This window comes from Pelophylax lessonae (assembly GCF_965119305.1).
Source record: "Pelophylax lessonae genome assembly, chromosome: 1".
NCBI lineage: Eukaryota > Metazoa > Chordata > Amphibia > Anura > Ranidae > Pelophylax > Pelophylax lessonae.
Window position 1 is genome coordinate 501,421,447 of NC_138768.1, and position 21,121 is coordinate 501,442,567.

The following is a 21,121-nucleotide window of genomic DNA, read 5'->3' on the forward strand; positions in this document are numbered from 1 at the left end:
AAAAGGTATAATGTTATACCCGCTATGCATTTTTTTCAAAATGGGTTTAAATAAAAAACGTGCCTTTGTTACCAGCACGCCTGTAACTAAAGCTAGGAAAAAAAAAAAAAAAAAAGAAGAAGAAGATGGATTTACTATTCTAGAAGATCTATAAATACACTTGCTTTTATCTAACATTTAAAAGAAGACTAATATTGCTAAAACAGCATATCCAAGAACCAAGAAAAGTACTTTCAGTAAACGATCATATTTATCCTCAAGTTCTTTCACCAAAATTTCAAAAAAGGTAACAAAGAGGAAAGTCCCCCCTGCAATGCCTTGTAAGAGAGCTGAAGTTATACTGCTTGCCATGTTCTGTGCACTCTCAATGGCCAATCCAATTGAAATACCTATAGGAATCATTATACTCACTAAAAAAGCCATCTTAACAGCATCCCTCATTGAAGTTTTTGCTTTTGCCATGTTCACCCCCATTGCCACAGCAATTAATGTTTCATGAATTATAACACCTATAAAGAGGTTTAGCACCTTATCCCCCTGTTCCTGCAAACCAAGTGCCAAACCTTCAAAAACTGAATGGGCAGAGAGTGCAAACACTAAGCTGACAAGTCGAAGGGGACCGGACCTGGAGAGTTCTCTGATATTTAGGCTATGAGTGTGGTGGCTGTGGCCCCTTTCATGTTGGTTGTTGTCCTGGTTGGATATAAATGGACTTTCATATTCAGAGTCACTACCAGCGTCGGATCCCACGTTAAAGGTTTCCAAATCATAGAATGAACGTTTCTCTTTCCGGAATGTCAAGATTACTTGTTCCACAAAGACTGTGAGGAAAAATCCAACCAGCATAACAGTCTCTGCCAGTGGATAGTCTGTGTTGACATTGCCCATTTTTAGAACTTCCACAAACTGAAAAACAAAAAAAAAAATGAAACTTTATAAAAAACACACACACTTTTTCACCCCTTTGCACAACAAAATAAGACCCAATGCCAAATACTAAATTGTATGGATAAAGTTAGGAAGGATATTGAGTATTTAGCATTATATTTGGCTCAGATATTTACAAGAATTCTGCTACACTAAAACTGAACTTTACAGAGAAACAAAAAATTTGAGAACAGCTAGGCTTGCAGAACACACATACTGGGGTTGATTAACTACAACTGGAGAGTGCAAAATCTGGTGCAGCTTCAGTTTCCAGGGGTTTTTTTTTTTTTTTTTTTACAAAGCTTAAACCCTTCGTACCTAAGGGCAAAACAAATGTTGATGCCCAAGCAAAATTTTGCAACTTTGATATGTATTAGTAAAACCGTACATATCACCACAACTACTTTGTGCATCCAGGTGGATTATACAGATTTTTTTTTTTCAGGACAAATTGGGCTTTCATTTGGTGATAAATAGTAATGTATATCCTCTGATTTTTGGCCAAAAATAGTAAAATAAAAAAAAAAAAAATTATATATATTTTTTTTAAATTTAGCTGTATAATTCTTGCTACCATAACCTTTCACCAAAGAACAGCCCAAAAATATTCTCCTGCTCCTGACGATCACAGTGTATGGGCCCAAAAACATACTGACCCTGACCTTTGACCCAATCAATAACCCTGGCACTGACCTAAATCAAACCTTGATCTAGGCATTTATTATTTTAGAGTTTTTTTTTCCTCTCTTTGCAAAGAGGGAGGGAGATATACGATGCATCTCTCTCCTCTATTCAGAGAGAGAAAACACGGGGCAGGCTTCACAATGACTGATCGCTATGATAGCCAATCAGAGGCTATCACAGCAATCAGGTGACCCAGAATTGAGAGCTCCGGGTCAATTGTTAGTGTACGGGGCCTGGGGCTCTCAGTGAGCCCCTGGTCTCTGTGCTGGGGATGCGCACCCAGCACAAAGACAGATACCCAAATATGCAGCCCCTCGGAGAAAAGCCCAAAAAAGCCCTAAAAGATCCCAAAAACAGATGTCCGTGTTGGCAAGGGACTGAGAGGAGGAAATAATAGTTCTGCTTTACCTCTTAGCCACTCTCTCTAAACTTCCTTTGAGTCCTATTGTTTGTTTTTCGCAACGTCTCAGTTCATAATGTTCGTTTTTTGGTGTTTGCAGTCAACCCCAACGTATTATATATATTTTTTTAGGATTTACATTTGGTAGCAAATTTAGATATATATATTTTTTTCCAATAGTAAAAATTTCGAAATAAATAACTTCCTATAATTCTGTCCAATGTTTACATTATTTGTGCACCCTCATATTTACCACTAGATAGAACTATCAAAGCTTGTTTATTAAATTTATATCTAATAATGAACTTTTATGTAACATAGAAGAATGGTAAATCTCAAAGGGAATGCATACATTTTACTTTAAGGATGCTTTATTACCTTTTGACGATACATTGCAACGCACAATAAAAAAAAAAGTTTTTGCAGATTGTTAGCATAACATTAAGATGACGGTAAAAGCGGAGCGTCACCAAACCCATTTGGTCGGGTTGGTGAGAACATAAATTAGCATGATGGTAACTTTTTTACAATTGCTAAAAATCTGAATGACATTGCGTTCACTTTTATCAGCATTTGATTTCGGTGCAGTGAAGGCTTGTCATCTGACTTAATTGTAAGGACCCAGGGAGGTAATATTTTTTATTTTATGACATATAAAATGAATTGTGTATCTTCTTTTTTTTTTTTTTTTTACACGTGGAAACTGGATCTGGTCAGCGGAGACTATATCCAGACCCGCTCAGGTAGCTGTGTAGCAACAGATCACCACTTCTAATAGTTGAAATCAGCTAGCAATAGAACATTATTTCACTGATCTACTGCTGCAGGGAGAGGCTTGGACAGGGATTAGAACCACACTGTCCCAGGGGCTTCAAAGCGAATGCGAGTGGCCTGATGTTGCTGTTACAGCGTGCTCCTATGGAACGATTTGTAAAAGCATTGCATTCCAATTAGCCGGTTTGCATTACTGCATCTAAGAATTAGCAATCTCTATTAAATAAGGCCAAAAGAAATCCAAACTATTGTTTTAAATAGTTTTAGGGTTCATTCACACTGCCTGCATACTGAACCAAAGTAGTTTAGTGTGTGTACAACGGTCTGTTTTGATTGCGGTTAACTGGTTGTAGGGGGTGGTGCGAGGGCATCATCCCATTTTCTTTGACAACTTTATTTGAAGTGTACAAAGTGACCCTTTATGCATGTCAGCGAAGTGACACATGAGGCCTTCCTGTGCACTGTGATAAAATGCAGCATGTTTGCATTTAATTGAAGCTCACTGCACTGCACCTCCAGGTGTTGCAGTGTGAACTGGGCAAATAGAAAACAACTGTTTCTATGTGCCCTAGTGGTGACTGGTATTCTTCTAGTGTAGAATAATGCCTGTCACCGCATTATGTCTAAACAGGCACTGAGACGGGGGTACAACCTTTGTCATTTTTATCCCTGTTTAGTACATTTTTCTTCACTTTCTCTAACACCTTAAAAAGGTAGCCATTTTTTTAAATTTTGGACAGAGAAAACAAGAATTACATTTGTCAGCTTTTATTTCGGTCAGTCAACACATAGGGCTTTCCTCCCAGTGATGCATGTGGTACAGGTCATTACTTGGACTTGAAGGCATGAACAGCAATAAAAAGAAAAAAAATCTAACCCTTTCACACTCTATTACAAATGTGTTTTTTGTTGGAGAGATTTCCTGACAAAAAGCGAGAAGAAATAACCCCAATAGTGATAACAAATAGTTTAGCAAAGCAAAAGGAGACCCTCCACAAGTCCTCAGGTGTCAGACAGAAAGAGAGAATATATTTCTCTGCGTCTGGGACAGGGACCACAACAAAATACAGTTTCTAGTAGAATGGATAAATGTTAGAACCTCTGTCAATATTTTATTGCAGATATATATATATATATATATATATATATATATATATATATATATATATATATATATACATATACATATACACACACACACAAACACACACACACACCTGGAATAGGAGGCTAAAAAAGTCAGAATAGAAGTTCCGGAGAGCTTTGTGCAGCCCAGGGTTACCAGCTGATTTTTACTCACCAACAGTAACACATCCTAATGAAATGTTATATGTAAAAAATAAAAACAAAAGCATGTTTATACCTTTTCTCTCACTGCAGGAAGCAGAGCATTAAAGCATGTAGCCAAGAATACTCCTCCAGCAAATGAGTTACACAAGGAAAGGATCCTTTGTGAATGGGAAGCTCTCTCGATATCTGGCACAATTAGCTTGACAGGTAGAAGCGAACCCAGCATCATCAGCACAAATACTGCTAGAAGGCACAGCAGCTTTGCCACTACAAGATTCATTGTGATGACCAACTTTCTTGGAGATAACACAGAATGATGTCACGGTCAGCCTAAGGCAGTAGCAGCAGATTCAAATAAAGAAAAGAACAATTAGTTTATTAGCAAGCTTTTCAGGTAACTGCACAGAAAATAAATAAGTCATTCATTTATGGATATGTAGAGGAGGGATGTAAGTTGTTTGTTCGTGGCAAAACAGTCACACATTTCTAAGAACAGCTTTACCATAGTAAGAACTAGTCCGATGTGATTTTCCTAAACTGTACCCTTATCTGAGAATAAGATGACCCAGGAATTTGGGCAATGAATAACATCTAATGAGAAAAAAGCCCTGTTCATCCCCCCCACAGCTTTCAAAATTCTACCAGCTCTCCTAGTGTGACTCCCATGTATGAACACCTCAATTTTATTTGGAAGAATCACTCACTGCTTATTCAGTGTATGTGGCAGTTCTGCAATGCTGAGTGAAATGAACGGTAGAAATCTTTATTCTTCTCAAGCCCATCAGTACATTGGGTTCATTTACTGATGTGAAGTCCTGCCTCCCCATGTAAAATCTCTGGATCAAGTTAACAAGTAGAAGCAAAACTTATACAATATTAAAAATTAGAAAGTCTTCACCCTAACATTTTAAGAGATACTTCCAATGCGCTCAGCAGTGCTACCATCTTGATAGATCTGCCAAGCTATGGTGCAAATCAGAGGGAAAAGTTGAATGGTGCATGCATAGCCCACACAACAAATTGGGTGTAAGCTAAATATTTACTGTATTATTAAGTCATGGAGTATAGAGGTAAAGAGATTGTCACCTTGCCCAAACAGAGCGAAGTGACAGGTTCTCTTGAGGTGACAGATTACTGAGCGCAGTTCTTTAGTCATTTTTTCTAGTTTTAGGTGGAATACCTGGTAAGGTTTCCATTTCGGCTGACAAAACATAATTATGAATTATTGAAGCCCCACGCCACGCAAATAAAAAAACAAAAAACAATCCCTTGCAGTAAGGGCTGTGCCCACTATGCAAGGGTTAACTGCTCAATATTCAGAACTCCCGATGTCAAAAAGTAAAACAAAAATCCTAAATCAAATCAGTAGTGCTCAAAAAATTAGGCGGACGTCACCATGCATGCGTGCTGGACGTTGACCATCTTTGATGTTGGATTACCAGAGATTGCAACATTAACAGCACTGTTTTTAATGTCCATATGGAATAAGTGCAATTCTGTTAATAAAGGCTTTTAATCATAAGGTTTGCTTTGTTCCCTGTGTGTTGTACATTGTTGGTGGTGACCAAGGAAGCCAGAAATAACGCGGATGTCCAAGTGATTCCTTGCTGCATGGTGCAGAGGTTGGAGGAGGCATTTGCCGATGTGAATTTACACATAAAAACACTATTGACCACTCTTGATATGAAGGTTGTTATCTGGTAAGCCTCCCTGAAGCACAGTGTATGGTGAATTACTGGAATTCTGGCCTATTACCCATCTAACAAGTCTTTGTAGGATCTCACTCATTCCACAAATTGAGTGAATTGAGCACAAATTGATTTAAAACCTTTGTTTTACTTTTTCACACGAGAGTTTCTGGATATTGAGCACTATTTGTACATTGAATTATACATGCATTATGCGATTTATACGTATTCGGTTTTCTTTTAATATATGTATATCTGGTCTCTGGATATTTTGCTTGCAGCTACAAAGGAATTTTGATTGTTTGGAGAATATGGCACAGATTTTGTTATATTAAGGGGCTAACTGCTAGTCTTCTGTCGGGGGGAGATCTATTTACCTGATCCTCCGCACAGCTAGACTGGCCCCTGCAGCTTCTGTGTGCCCATGCTCTATGGTTCTGCCATCAAAACCACAGCAGGGTCCATAGCCCTGTTCTAAATGTGAAAAAGCTGGAGGGACTGTCCACCGCTGGATTGTAGGAGTACCTGCCAGGGAAGTGGAGAGTCAGGCAAGTAAAACTTGTTCTTCTCCGCTAGACAAAATGAGCTATTAACCATTGCAGTATAGGCGCATCCCCACTGCAAGAGAATTTATTTGTGCGGAGTTAAATCTTAATGTTCTTTGGGAAAAAAGGGACATCATGCAAAAGATATAGTAAAAAGAAATATCAAATCTGCTCTCTAGGTAAAGCTAAAATGGCACTTGCAATAGCTTCTGGCAGGAACTGCATCACTCTCCACTCCAGCAAGAACGAAAGGCTTGTTTACTCTAGGAGTGTTAGAATAAGAAGTAATAACTACCTTTTATAAACACTTGCCCAGCAGCCAGTGCTCTTCTTTGCTTTTCGGGGATGTGGGTTGGTCTTCGTCATTCTCATGTACGATGCAGGAGCGGTGGTCACACATTGTATCTGAGAATGCCAAAGAGCTTTGACCAGTTAAGCAACAAAGGAGCAGCTTCAGGGGATGGGGTATACTGAGAGGGGGAAGCTGTGAAATGTAAAGCTATGCACCTAGGTTGTGGTTAAAGCACTGTCTGCAAACATTAAATGACTCATTTTGGAAAAAAATGTGGTAGGGAGAGACTTGGGAACAAAGTAACAGCTGTAAGAGCAAATTAAATGTATATAAATCATTTCTAAAGGTAGCCTATTCAATGTAGGGTGCATTATATATAAAAAAAATATTTAAATGATCTGACAAGGGAAAAGGGTTCCAAGATAGATCGAAGATCTTGTTTACAATAAAAAGGTTACAGTGCCTTCAAAAAATAAAATAAATAAGTATTCATAGCCCTTGATATTTTCAACATTTTGTCATGTTACAACCAAAACGTAAATGTACTTTATTGGAATTTTATGTGATAGATCAACACAAAGTGGCATACAATTGTGAAGTGGAAGGAAAAATGATAAATGGTTTTCAAAACTTTACAGCTTAAGATCTGAAAAGTGTGACATGCATTTGCATTCAGCCCCCCTTTAATCAGATACCCCTAACTAATATCTAGTGGAACCAACTGCCTTCAGAAGTCACCTACTTAGTAAATGGAGTCCAACTGTGTGTAATTTAGTTTAAAATACAGCTGTTCTCTGAAGCCCTCAGAGGTTTGTTAGAGAACCTTAGTGAACAAACGGCATCATGAAGGCCAAGGAACACACCAGACAGGTAAGGGATAAAGTTGTGGGGAAGTTTAAAGCAGGTTTGGTTTTAAAAAAATATTCCAAGCTTTGAACATCTCACAGAGCACTGTTCTTTCCATTTTCGGATGATGGATTGAATATGGCACAACTGCCAACCTACCAAGACATGGCCGTCCACCTAAACTGACAGGCCGGGTAAGGAGAACTTTAAATCAGAGAAGTAGCCAAGGGGCCCATGGAAACTATCGAGGAGCTGCAGAGATCCACAGTTCAGGTGGGAGAATCTGTCCAAAGGACAACTACTAGTCTTGCACTCCACAGATCTGGCCTTAATGGAAGAGTGGCAGGAAGAAAGCCATTGTTGAAAAAAAGCCATAAGAAGTCCCATTTGCAGTTCGCGAGAAGCCATGTGGGGGCACAGCAAACATATGAATAAAAGGTGCTCTGGTCAGATGAGATCAAAATTGAACTTTTTGGCCTAAAAGCAAAAAACAGTGTGTGGTGGAAAACACTGCACCTCACCCTGAACACATCATCCTGACCGTGAAACATGGTGGTGGCAGCATCATGCGGGGATGCTTTTATTCAGCAGGGACAGGGAAGCTGGTCAGGGTTGCTGGGAAGATGGATGGAGCCAAATACAAGGCAATCTTAGAAGAAAACCTGTTAAGAGTCTGCAAGACTTGACACTGGGGCAGAGATTCACCTTCCAGCAGGACAACAAACCTAAACATACAGCCAGAGCTACAATGGAATGGTTTAGATCAAAGCATATTCATGTGTTAGAATGGCCCATTCAAAAGTTCAGACTTAAATCCAACTGAGAATCTGTGGCAAGACTTGGAAATTATTGTTAACAGACGCTCTCCATCCAATCTGACAAGAGCTTGAGCTATTTTGCAAAGAAGAATGGGCAAAAATGTCACTCTAGATGTGCAAAGCTGGTAGAGACATAGCCAAAAAGATGTGCAGCTGTAATTGCAGTGAAAGAGGATTTTACAAAGCATTGACTCAGGAGGGGCGGAATACAAATGCACGTAACTTTTCAGATGTTTGTAATCTTTTTTGCTTTATCACATAAAATCCCAATAAAATACATTTATGTTTTTGGTTGTAACATGACAAAATGTGGAAAATGTCAAGGGGTATGAATCCTTTTTAAAAAGGTACTGTATAGCAAACTAGGCTTGCTTGGTTTGGGGGGGGGGGGGGGGGGGAGGAAAAAAAAAGAGAGAAAAAAAAAAAAAGTCTGTTGGGAAAGGTCTTAACTAGCTTTGCACATCTAGAATTTGCAATATTTTCTCACCTCTTCTTTACAGTTCAGTTAGATTTGATGGTGACCGTTTGTGGACTGCAGTCTTCAAGTCATTCCACAGATTTTCAATGGGATTTAAGTCTGGGCTCTGACTAACCCATGCAAGGACATTCACCTTTTTCGCCTTCAACCACTGTGTGGTCATTTTTGCTGTGTGCTTTGGGTTATTTTCATGTTGGAAGGTAAACCTTCTTCCCATTGACAACTTTCTGGCAGAGGGCAGAATATTTTCCTCAAGAATGAGCTAGTATTTTGCCCCATCCATTTTTCCTTTTATCCTGACCAGTGCTCCAGTCCCTGTTGCAGAGAAGCACCCCTATAACAGGATATTACCACCTCCATGCTTTACTGTAGAAATGGTGTTTTTTGGATGGTGAGCTGTATTGGATTTCCGCTAGACATATCGTTTGGTGTTAAGGCCAAATAATTCAATTTTAGTCTCATGTGGCCTCGGAATCATGAAGGTGCGTTTTGTCAAAGCTCAGTCATGACCGCTTGTGGCCTTTGAGGAGTGGCTTTCCTTGGAAGCCTCCAATACTAGCCACATAAGTGGCAAATTTGTGATATTGTTGTCACATGCACACAATGACCACACTTTGTCATAAATTCCTGCAACTGCTTCAGAGTTGCTGTAGGCCTCTTGGTAGCCTCTGACCGGTTTCACCTGGCTCTTTCACAGTTTGGAGTGATCCAGGGAGGGTCCGAGTTGTACCAAATACCTTCCACTTCACTGTCCTTCTCAGCTTCCACTTCACTGTGCAGCATTGATAAAGCCTTTGACTTGTTTTGTATCCATCTCCTGACTTGTACCTGTCCACAACTTTATCTCAGAGATCTTTTGACAGTGTCTTGCAACCCATAGTTAAATTGTCTGTTTCAATTGCACTGCCAGGGACTGGAATGTTCCAGGAAAGCGGTTTTCATGCTAAGCTAATAAGAAAGGACCACAGCTGATCACAGTTGAACGTAAAATGCCTGTGTGTGCGCCATTGAGAAGAGGATTAGCTACACCTTATTGAGTTTACAAGTCATTTTTAGGAGGGTGATCCTTTTTCCAACTGAGTGATTCTGTTTATGAATTATTTTTCTTTCTTTCTGACATGTTGGTGTTATATCTTTCACTTGGATGTAAGTTGCATTGAGTAAATATAGCTGGATAAACCAGCAGTTTGAAAAAAATTGAAAATTAATTTGGGTACAATGTTGCATGGTATAGCAATAGTCAAAGTGTGATGGCACTGAAAGCTGAAAAATGGCCTGGACTGGAAGGGGGTGAAAGTGTCCAGTCTTGTGGTGGTTAAGCTCTAGCTTTTTAGTCAAAACAAGTCACAATGTATTTATACTCAGAAGACAGAACAGGTGAGGATAAACAATGACAAATGGAAAATGCAATCCCAGTGAATAGCACTACTGTAAATGTAAAGCCTAACTGAAAGAGGTTTTGTTTGCACAGACATTACACAGTAGATGTGCTTTACTAATTTATGCTGGCACAGCATCTTTTCTTCACTGCAAGAGTGTGTGGCAGTGTGACAACGCAGGAGAACACGGGGAACATGAAAAGGTTTTTGTCACTCTAACAGGAAGTGCATAAACAAGGACTGTTACGAGATCATCATCAGGAGAGCTGCACATTTAAAAATTGCTAATGAAATTGCATTGGGCCTGGTTCACACTGGTGCAACTGTATTATTAGTTGTATTTGCAACCAATTTCCAACGCGATTATGTAGTGCAACCGCAATGCGATTTGGGGCATTCTTTTTACGTGATTTTCATACTGCTGCGATTCCCATTTTGACCAATGGTGCACACATCTGTTGCGACAAACCCTACCGTGCAAAAGTTTACGCAGGCATGAAAAAAAAAAAAAAAAAAGCTGTAAACTAAGAATGCTTTCAGAGATAGGATTAGTAGTTTATTTTTATCAGTTAACAAAATGGAAAGTAAAACTCAAATCATGTTGCTTGTACAAGCAATTTTTATATAAAAAAAAAGAATAGAAAATTAAAAAGAAGAGGGAAGAAAACTGTACTTAAGCCAGTGCGGCAAATCACCATAGGTTTGTATTTCCAGTTTTGACACATTGCTGGGATTACTCTCCAGCCAACTAGAGCATCTGAACACATCCTTCTGAAATAGCCTTCAGCTTGTTGAAAGATTAATATTCACATTAAAAAAGAAGTATGGCCAAAGCTTTTTTCTATGGATCCCAGGAGTGCAGTTCGTTATGCACTCCTGTGACTAGTTTTCAGCTGACAGCAGGCTAAAATTTACTGTCTGCTGACGTCACTCAGCCGGTCCAGGCTCAAGAAAGATCCTGATCATATGGTCACGATCCACTCAGGTGCCTGGACCAGCACCTGGTTCAGCCTCTCAGCGATCCGCTGAGAGCCTAAGCCAGCCCTTCCTATCCCCTCCACAGCCCAGCACTCCAGTAAGCATTGAAGGGGAGAGCAGAGAGTTGCTGATTGACCAACACGGTTCTCTGCTCAGAGCAGAGGGGGAGAACTGAGCAGCAATCAGCGCTGTTTGATCGCTTAGTCCTCAGTGCAGTGCCGGCGGGGGACAGATGCAGCATCTGATCGATGTTGGTAAAGCTGTAGGGCCAGATGAGGGAGAAAGGGTAATTAAGGAATGAATGCACTCCTGCACAGCCCTTTTCATCTCATAACACCATTCCGGGGGCTCCTGCTTCAGTAAGCTCACCAGAATCAGGGCAAAAGTGGTTTAGCTTACAGTTGTGAGAGTCAAGCTCGTCAGAAATTACACTGAAAATGTGCAGCAGTCATTAAGAATTTTTGGGGCCACTTCTTCCTCTTGCAGGCCATCTGGGTTGTATTGCCATTGCTCTAGACCCAACAGCAGGACTGTAACCCACTTCAGATTCCTCCTCTGGTAATAGTGTAATGGAATGCAGAGCGGTTGTGGTGTGGATGAATCTGTGTCCCCAGCAGCCTCACGTGCATAACTAGCAGGTTCTTCCTCTATGTCACTCTGAAGGTCCTCCCCAACTTGATTGCGTACTGCAAATTCAAACAGTTTTTTTGTCTATCATTGCAATAATATGCTATAGTATATATATATATATATATATATATATATATATATATATATATATATATATATATATATATATATATATATATATATATATATAAGCTAGCTTACCTTTGCATGTCTTGTTATAGCCTTAAAAAGGAGCTCCAGTCTCCCCTAAAATCAAATTAAAAGTCAGCAGCTACAAATACTGTAGCTGCTGACTTTTAATATAAGGACATATCTGTCCAGGGATCCAGCGATGTCAGCACCAAGACGATTCTTCAATTGGCTTCAGGTGCAAGCGACGGCATCTTTACTAAGGGAAACTGGCTGGGATGCCTTCAGGAGGAGGGGCCGGACATAAGCAGATCGCCATGGTGATCTTACCTAGAAGTGGGAGCAAAATGCAGAGTTCCCCCCACCCTTTTTTTTTTTTACACTTTTTATTAACGAATGTGTGTTACAGTAACAAATTTCAACAAAATGTGAGCACAATAGCAATAAAATACAGTTAAACTGACATGTATCAAGTTATTTGAAAATGTATATACAGCTGAGCTTCCCCTTTTGCGTGCAGCTCAGCTTTAAGAACTTCAGTTCCTGTGTATACACATATGGGAGGGTGTTAACTTGCAGCAGCTCCACTCCTCACCTGAGTTTTTTTTTTTTTTTTTTTTTAGGTTATTGCAACAATCCCTCATACCTTTACAGTGCGTACATAAGGCTGTAACTGCAAAACATAGAAAACACGACTTATACTCCCATTTCCTTTCAGGTACCTAGCGATGGGTCATTCCTTTGTTAGTCTGCAATAGGGGTTTCCAGTGGGGAAATAACCAGTGAGCTATAATATCCATGACACCAGCCATATAGGATGTGCTGAAGGAGGTTATAATGAAGAAACCAACTAAGGAAGAATAGTCCAATATAGCGGAAGTTTTCTGGGAGTGCTGCAATTTCCCCAGTTGTGTGGGAGCGATTGATGCGAAACACATCCAGATCATCAAGCCAGTAGCAGGCAGCAAATTCTTTAACTACAAAAAGGTTTTCTCTTTTGTACTACTAGCAGTGGCTGATGCAAATTTTAGTTTTACCTACATTAACATTGGGTCCTATGGAAGCAGCTCTGACTCCAGTATTTTTGCCCATTCTACATTTGGTTGAATGCTGCATGACGATGGACTTCACCTCCCAGAACTGTACACTGCCAGGAGCATGAGATCCTCCTTTACCTTTTGGTTTCTGGGGAATGAGGCCTTTGCCCCGAGTGAGCACCTGCTAAGACTATTCAAATCACTCACTGAGCAGAAAAAAATAATTTTCAATTATTACCTCACCAGGGAACAAAGAGTTCTGGAGTGCGCCTTTGTTATTTCTGTACACAAGCGGCATTTTCTGCATACTCATCAGTTTGACCCTGAAGAATGCCATCTCTGCTAATAAGGCAGCATGTGCGCTCCACAACTTTGTCAGTGCGATGGCTACCTTTTTGAGGACTCCCTAACATGACATGGAAAGGGCACAATGATCCTTAACTAGGGGCAAAAGTAATGGTGCTTACAATCATGACCATTTTACATCCTTCTGGTCAGGTGCCATGGCAGCTTGATGCCATTGCATAATGTATCTGGAAAACAAACTTAAGAGATCAATAACTATCCAGCATGTTATTTGTGTTTCCTAATAAAAAAAATATTCCAACAGTGACATAATTGGTATTTTTTTTCTTTGCTTTTTGTCCATTATAAAACGGCTGATGTTGCTATATACAATTTTTTTTTTTGTGGCGCAACCACTATAGGGGGCTGAAATATGAAACCACACTGCTTACTAATTCTTACATGTGGTGGCTGAATTTGGTTTCTTTTTAAAGATTTTTTTACTTGATTTCCATATGGCGATCCATTCAGTTAGTCTGTTGTTCCTCAACAGGACAAGCTCTCTGCAAATGTATCAAATTTAGAGGGATGAGACAAACCATTTACCACTGACAGGGGTTCTTACAAATAATCAGCCTTTTATTCATTAAAACCTTCATCCCAAAAGTACAAAAAAAAAAAAAAATTGTTATAAATATTTATGTAACTGCAGTGGGAGCTGCAAGCTGCAGCTTCAATTTGTTGGCGTTTTTAACTCTGCTAGTCCATCTAACTCTCCCCCTACCACCAGACTGACAATGCTGCTGTCTGCTATGGCCTCTGTGCTCCTTCGTCCAGAGTGGGGGCACTCTAATACAAGGGGAGGTGTGTTACTGGCCAGATCACCAGGTGAAAAAAAAAAAAAAAAAAAAGCATAAAAAGAAAAAAAAAACTGATACAGCCGCCACATCTAATGATTGGTAAGCTGCAAAATATTATATTTTTTCGTTTTAGGTTTAATACACATATTTGGAGCAGAAAACACTGTACAAGGTTGAAATATCATGATAGCCTAAATTTTGAAGCAACCAATACACATGGTTAAAATATCACCCATACACAGATGAGAATATCATTTTGGGCTATTATCAGAGCTAAGAAGAAACTTGTTGCAAAAAGGGATACCACGATAGTTGCTGAATAGCTGGTCTCAGCAATGCAGTACATTCTCCCTGACCCCACGTCTGGGTACAGCTACAACAAGGGTACCCAACCACCAGGTCATGGCCCAGTATTGGGCGTGGCCTCTCTGCAGTTGAGCCGGCGGGTGAGCAGAGAGGACATCTCTCACCGTCCGCACTGCATCACCGCAGTTCCACCCTCACTGTGCAGCCACGGACAGCAGAGAGATTACATCATCTTTCACTGCCCGCCCTCACTCTGGGACACAGCCACTGGCAAGTGCCAAGTGGCAGGTGACACGCCAATCCGCATCTGGTTACATAGTTACATAGTAGGTGAGGTTGAATAAAGACAATAGTCCATCCAGTTCAACCTGTGTAGGGTTTGTGTGGCTGTAATCATCTCACATAGCCCTGAATGTTCTGATCCTTGAGATGTACGTCTAAGAGTCTTTTGAAAGCCACCATACTTCCCGCAGAAACCACCTCTTATGGTTGAGAATTCCACAATCTTGTAGCCCTAACAGTAAAGAACCCCCCCACGTTGCCTGAGGTTAAAACTCTTCTCCTCTAATCGCATTGTATGCCCTCGAGTCCTCATGCAATCCCTTCGACTGAACAGCTTTTTTTCTAAGCTGAGATCCCCATTGAGATATTTAAAAATTGCTATCATGCCCCCCCTCAGGCGTCTCTTCTCCAGGGAGAATAAATCAAGCGATTGCAGATGCTCTTCATAATTAAAAAGGTCCTCCAATCCCCTAATTAGTTTAGTTGCCCTTCTCTGGACTCTCTCTAGCTCCAACACATCCCTCCTGAGGACTGGCGACCAGAACTGGACAGAATACTCCAGATGCGGTCGGACCAGAGTTTTATAAAGTGGAAGGATTATAGTCTTATCTCTGGAATACATCCCTTTCTTTATGCATGCTAATATTCTGCTGGCTTTGGCAGCTGCCGCTTGACATTGCATGCTATTGCCTAGTCTATCATCAACCAAGACTCCCAGATCTTTCTCCATTTTTGATTGGAGGCAGGTGATGTGACAAGCTGCATCTAAAAGGCAGGTGACAAGGTGCATCTGGTGGCAGGCGACGGTGGCAAGTGACATGCTCAGGGCTCCCACTAATTCTTTATTCTGGTGAGTTGAACCATTTCATTTTATATTACAATGTAATAATATAAATAATGCGCCTTAATTATCCTGACACCATATCAATCATGGTGCCTTGAGGATTGAAGCATCAACACCAGCTATTGCCCTGACAAATTGCCCTTGAAAAATGCACATTTACTACACAAGCCCCCCCCCCAGGGGCCTTGGCATAATTTACTTCCACACAGCCTGTCCCCGATGTCAAAAAGGTTTGGGGACTGCCGATTTACGAACACTTAGCATACATAAGCATATCAAGGCAAAAAAAAAAAAAAAAAGACAAGAAGCTTAATTTTTTTTTTTTTTTTTTCTGAACTGAAGCTGAAAAGGTGTCCCAATCTTCGAAGTGAATGCGAACAATATCCAGCAATGCTCTCTACTTCTTGCAGTGGACCTTATGCATTGAGTCCCGGGTGTTGTAGAAATAAGGATGGTCACAGACCAGCTCTTCATTGTCAAGGTTAGGCTTCTTGCTTCTTCCCTCCACAATGTTTTCAGCTTGACAAGATTACATGTTGGGGGGCGGGGGTGTAAGAAAAGTTGGGAGGAAAAAACAAAACGTGCCGGAACCTCATCAAAAATAAATACATGCGATTCAGACTATCTATTGAAGTCAATAGGGCACAAAAAAAAAAAAAAGAAAAAAAGCACTGCACCAAAGTACTACAGGTACATTCCCCATAGCTGCATTGTAATTGCATTCTATTGATATGAACAGACACCACTGAAATTCATGTAATTTCCAATGTTGTGTGATTCTGTACGACCCAAGTCGTATGTGAAATCACACCAGTGTGAAACAAGTCTTAAGATATATTACATGTTAAAACTTATAGGAGGAGAGTTAAGATAATTATACTTCATTTTTTTCCCCATTAATATCTTTGAATAAAAATATAATTAAGTCAGTATAATAAACCAATGCATAACATGGATGCTACAAAGTCCAAGCAAACATACAGTATCTCACAAAAGTGAATACACCCCTCACATTTTTTTGTAAATATTTTATTCTATCTTTTCATATGACTACACTGAAGAAATTATACTTTGCTACAATGTAAAGTAGTGAGTGTACAGCTTGTATAACAGTGTAAATTGGATGACCCCTCAAAATAACTCAACATACAGCCATGAATGTCTAAACCTCTGGCAACAAAGGTGAGTACAACCCTAAGTGAACATGTCCAATTTGAGTATTACAAGTGTTCTTAGGTGTGAATGGGGAGCAGGTGAGTTAAATTTGGTGTTAATCGCCCTCACTCTCTCATACTGGTCACTGGAACAACAACATGGTACCTCACGGCAAAGAACTCCAAGGATCTGAAAAAAAAAAAAAAATCTTGCTCTACGTGAAGATGGCCTAGGCTAAAAGAAAATTGCCAAGACCCTAAAACTGAGCTGTAGCACAGTGGCCAAGACCATACAGCGGTTTAACAGGACGGGTTCCACTCAGAACAGGCCTCACCATGGTTGACCAAAGGAGTTGAGTGCATGTGCTCAGCGTCATATCCAGAGGTTCTCTTTGGGAAATAGACGTACGAGTGCTACCAGCATTGCTGCAGAGGTTGAAGGGGGGGGGGGGGTAAGCCTGTCAGTGCTCAGACCATACGTCACACACTGCATCAAATTGGTCTGCATGGCTGTCATCCCAAAAGGAAGCCTCTTCTAATGATGATGCACAAGAAAACCCGCAAACAGTTTGCTGAAGACAAGCAGACTAAGGACATGGATTACTGGAACCTCCTGTCCTGTGGTCTGATGAGACCAAGATAATTATTTGGTTCAGATGGTGTCAAATGTGTGGCAGCAACCAGGTGAGGAGTACAAAGACAAGTGTGTCTTGCCTACAGTCAAGCATGGTGGTGGGAGTGTCCCTGTCTGGGGTTGCATGAGTGCTGCCAGCACTGGAGAGCTACAATTCATTAAGGGAACCATGAATGCCAACATGTACTGTGACATACTGAAGCAGAGCATGATCCCCTCCCTTCGGAGAGTGGGCCGAAAGGCAGTATTTCAACATGATAACGACCCCAAACACACCTCCAAGACAACCAATGCCTTGCTAAAGAAGCTGAGGGTGAAGGTGATGGACTGGCCAAGCATGTCTTTAGACCTAAACCCTATTGAGCATCTGTGGAGAATCTTCAAACAGACGGTGGAGGAGTGCAAGGTCTCAACATCCACCAGCTCCGTGATGTCCTTATGGAGGAGTGGCAACATGAAGTTCTAGTGAACTACAAACCCATAAGGGTTAAGGCAGTGCTGGAAAAGAATGGTGACCACACAAAATATTGAAACTCCGGGCCCAATTTGGACATTTTGAGTTAGGGGGTGTACTCACTTTTGTTGCCAGCGGTTTAGACATTGCTGTGTGTTGAGTTATTTTGAGGGGACAGCAAATTTACACTGTAATACAAGCTGTACACTCACTTCTTTATATTGTAGTAAAGTGTCATTTCTTCAGTGTGGTCACAAGAAAAGATATATTTACAAAAATGTGAGGTGTGTACTTTTGTGAGATATTGCAACAATAAAATCCCATGGCACTCAAAATGTCCAGGTAACATTACATAAGAATGCATTGAAAGTGAATGTCACAGCTTAACAGAAAATGTCACATATAATATAAAATAACTTACATGAAGGTAATGCAATTTCCATTATCTTCTTTGTGTTCCTAAACATACTATGAAGAAAATATAATTGTTAGCATAAAAAAAAAAAAAAAAAAAAAAAAAAAAAAAAATTTAAATATAAATTTTACTTGATGAAATACTATATTAAAGTCTTCTAGTTAAAGCCCACAAATAAAATAAGATAGTCTTTATTTTATAAAATAACTTTAAAATGATTAGAGACTTTGAAAAAAGTTTTTACTAAGATTGTACTGTAATTTGTCCATTACAACACACATGCTATTGCACTATTTTGGGAGCCCGACTCATAATTTGCTATTCAAGTGATTGTAAAGTCTCCTTTTTTTTTCCTATTAAAATAACAAAACATGTCATACTTACCTCTCCTTCCTCTGTGTAGTGGTTTTGCACAGGGCGCCCTGGATCCTCCTCTTCTTGGGTCCCTGGCTGGAGCTCTTGGCCTCTCCCTCCCGTTTAGTGCCCCCACAGCAAGCAGCTTGCTATGGGGGCACCCGAGTCAAGCTGCAGATCTGTGTGTCCATTCAGACATGGAGCTGCGGTTCGGCCCTGCCTTCTCTCTCTCCTGATTGGCTGACTTTGATTAACAGAAGCTGGAGCCAATGGTGCCACTGCCGAGCCTTAGCCAATCAGGAGAGAGAGTTCCGGGTGACTGAGGCACTCGTGGACATCGATAGAGAGGGGGCTCAGGTAAGTGCTGAAAAACAGAAGGTTTTTTTTTTGTTTATCCTAATGCATAGGATGCAATAGCATAAAAAACATTCTGACTTTACAACCCGTTTAAGAGCATAGCTGTTTTAGACTAAAATGTTCTGTTTAGGTTTAGTTTCTAATATTAATAATATTTCTTGGATGTAATACTCTTAGTTATAATGCTGCTTCTTATTGGGTGCGATCTTCAGCTATGCCTAAGTTAAGATCAGTTACAATGATTTATGCTTTTTGCTGTATTGCTATGACGATTTGTGACCTTGATGTTTGGATTCATGAAAATGATTTTTCCTTCTTTTGTCACATGCTGAGATGTTCCTATGAAAAGGAATGCCATTAATCGTTCCTATTGTTTGGTTATACTTTTTGAAAAACGAATAAAAAAATTAATACAAATTTACAAAAAGTGGGGTCAGGCTCCAGAGTGAAATCTGTTTTATATGAGTCCAAAAGGTGGTGTTTCCCTGTTGTCTTATATCTTGTGGGAATTCCACATTCGTTGTGAAGTTTTTCCACTGCTGCTGTTACATTTTTCACAAATTAAATAGAGATAGGGGAAACCCAGTTTTAGAGGCTTGAAGCGGAACTCCATCCAAAAGGGGGAGTTCCGATTTAAGTCCTTCTACCCCCCCCCCCCATATTTGGCAGGTAATTTTTTTGGGGGGTGGGTACCTGGTTTTGGACAGGTACCCACTTCTGTTGCTCCCAGTTCTCCTTCCGCTCACCCCCGCACTCTTCTGCGACATGTCACAGAAGACTGCGGGACCATTCACAAGCGCATCGCCACTTGAAAGCAGCATAGTCGGCTGCCCACAGTTAGGATGCCGGTGCCAGGAGCCCAAAAGCTAGTGAAGGACTAGCCCGGGTGAGCATGGCGCTAAATCCCTGGACAGGTACGTTTTCTTATGTTAAAAGTCAGCAGCTACAGGATTTGTAGCCGTTGACTTTCAATTTTTTTTGCCCAGACAACTGCTTTAAGTAGATGTGCAGACCTGGAAGCAGAGGCTTATCTCAGCCATAAATGTATTTAAATCCAGAGTGTTCAGTAGGGACTGGACAAATTTTGTAAAGTACATGTGCAGGCAGGGAGGTTCTACGAGTCGATTTCTGTACAACCGTCCTATCGGATTTTCTCCTCTCGATCATTGCCGTAGGTTAATAGCCAACAGTGCTGATCAGTAGTGTATTGTGACAGCGGGGAAGTCTCCCTGTTCTCAAAATACAATAGCTCAATGGGAATATTCCCCGCATCCACAACAAGTGGGTGGATGAGGTAATGGAGTCAGTTTTATTCCTTCAACCTGCTGGTTGATGGGAAAAAAATGACTAATCTATGACCAAGGTCAGGTGTGCTTTGACCTAAAAAAAAAAAAAAAAAAACCCACAAAGGACAACAGCTCAGGGAAGTTTTATAAACCTCCAAAAACAGAAGGCAAAAGAGAAGCACACGTAGGGAAAGAAAACCCACTACAACTTAAAAGCACAAAAGCTGTGCAATGCCTTACAATTTGTTTTCTTTAGAAAGCAGCCACATCCTGAGTAAAAAAGTCTGTTCCTACTAAAATGGAGAAGAAAGGGACCCCTGCTATGTGGAAGCAGTAGTGTCTCTGAGGAGGTTCAGCACGCTCCCTGTTGAGCTAGAACTATTCAATCATCAAGAGCATGGGCATTGCTGAGCTATAGGTCTGATGCAGAGGATGCGTTCTACACAGAATAAGGTCCCATGCACACTGAGCATTTGCTCAACTCCCCTAAACGCCTTTTCTCCTGACATAAGAAAAAAACGCTTAAAAAAAAAAAAAAAAAAAAAAGATAAAAAAAAGAAGAGCCTAAAGCTGCGTTTTGCACACACGTTTAGGCATGTCAAGCATTTGGGCGCTCATGATTTCCACAAGCTAGAATTATTTTGGAAGGAACTCACTCAAGCGCTAAACAGTTTTTGTTCCGCCAAAAAATCTCCTCTCCTGAACGGGCAAGTGATGGGTTTTTCTTCAGCCTGCCAACACTCCTTTTGTAATACACCTGTAAAATACATGCGTGTATGGCCACATGCGTTAACAGTCTTAAAAAAAAAAAAAAAAAAAAAAACCTATAACCTACCCAAACCCAGGTTCATAAACACACTTCATACCTGGAAACGAGTGGTGTCCCAACCATCTGTCACTTGCTGCTGCTCCAGTTTCATGCCCAGTGCATAGCAGAAGACCTACAAAATAAAAAAAAAAAAAAAATAAAAAATTAAAAAAAAATGACGTCCGAC

The 21,121-nt window shown here is 40.4% G+C and overlaps 1 protein-coding gene across 1 annotated transcript; it reads right to left on the reverse strand.

The window, feature by feature from the left end:
* Window positions 1-134: 134 nt before the first annotated feature.
* On the reverse strand, window positions 135-18,184 carry SLC39A3 (solute carrier family 39 member 3). The gene is made up of 3 exons (XM_082243945.1): window positions 18,136-18,184; window positions 4,149-4,405; window positions 135-906 (listed from the first exon to the last, which is right to left on the reverse strand). Exons 2-3 carry the CDS (start codon window positions 4,353-4,355, stop codon window positions 178-180), a joined length of 936 nt encoding a protein of 311 aa, XP_082100071.1. The 5' UTR covers window positions 4,356-4,405; window positions 18,136-18,184; the 3' UTR covers window positions 135-177.
* Window positions 18,185-21,121: the final 2,937 nt, after the last annotated feature.

Coding starts and splice junctions, on each gene's coding strand:
- SLC39A3 (XM_082243945.1), bottom strand. CDS start 4,355: ATGAATCTTGTAGTGGCAAAGCTGCTGTGCCTTCTAGCAGTATTTGTG. Junction 907..4,148: donor TTCCTGCAGTGAGAGAAAAG/GTATAAACATGC, acceptor TTTGTTTTTCAG/TTTGTGGAAGTTCTAAAAAT.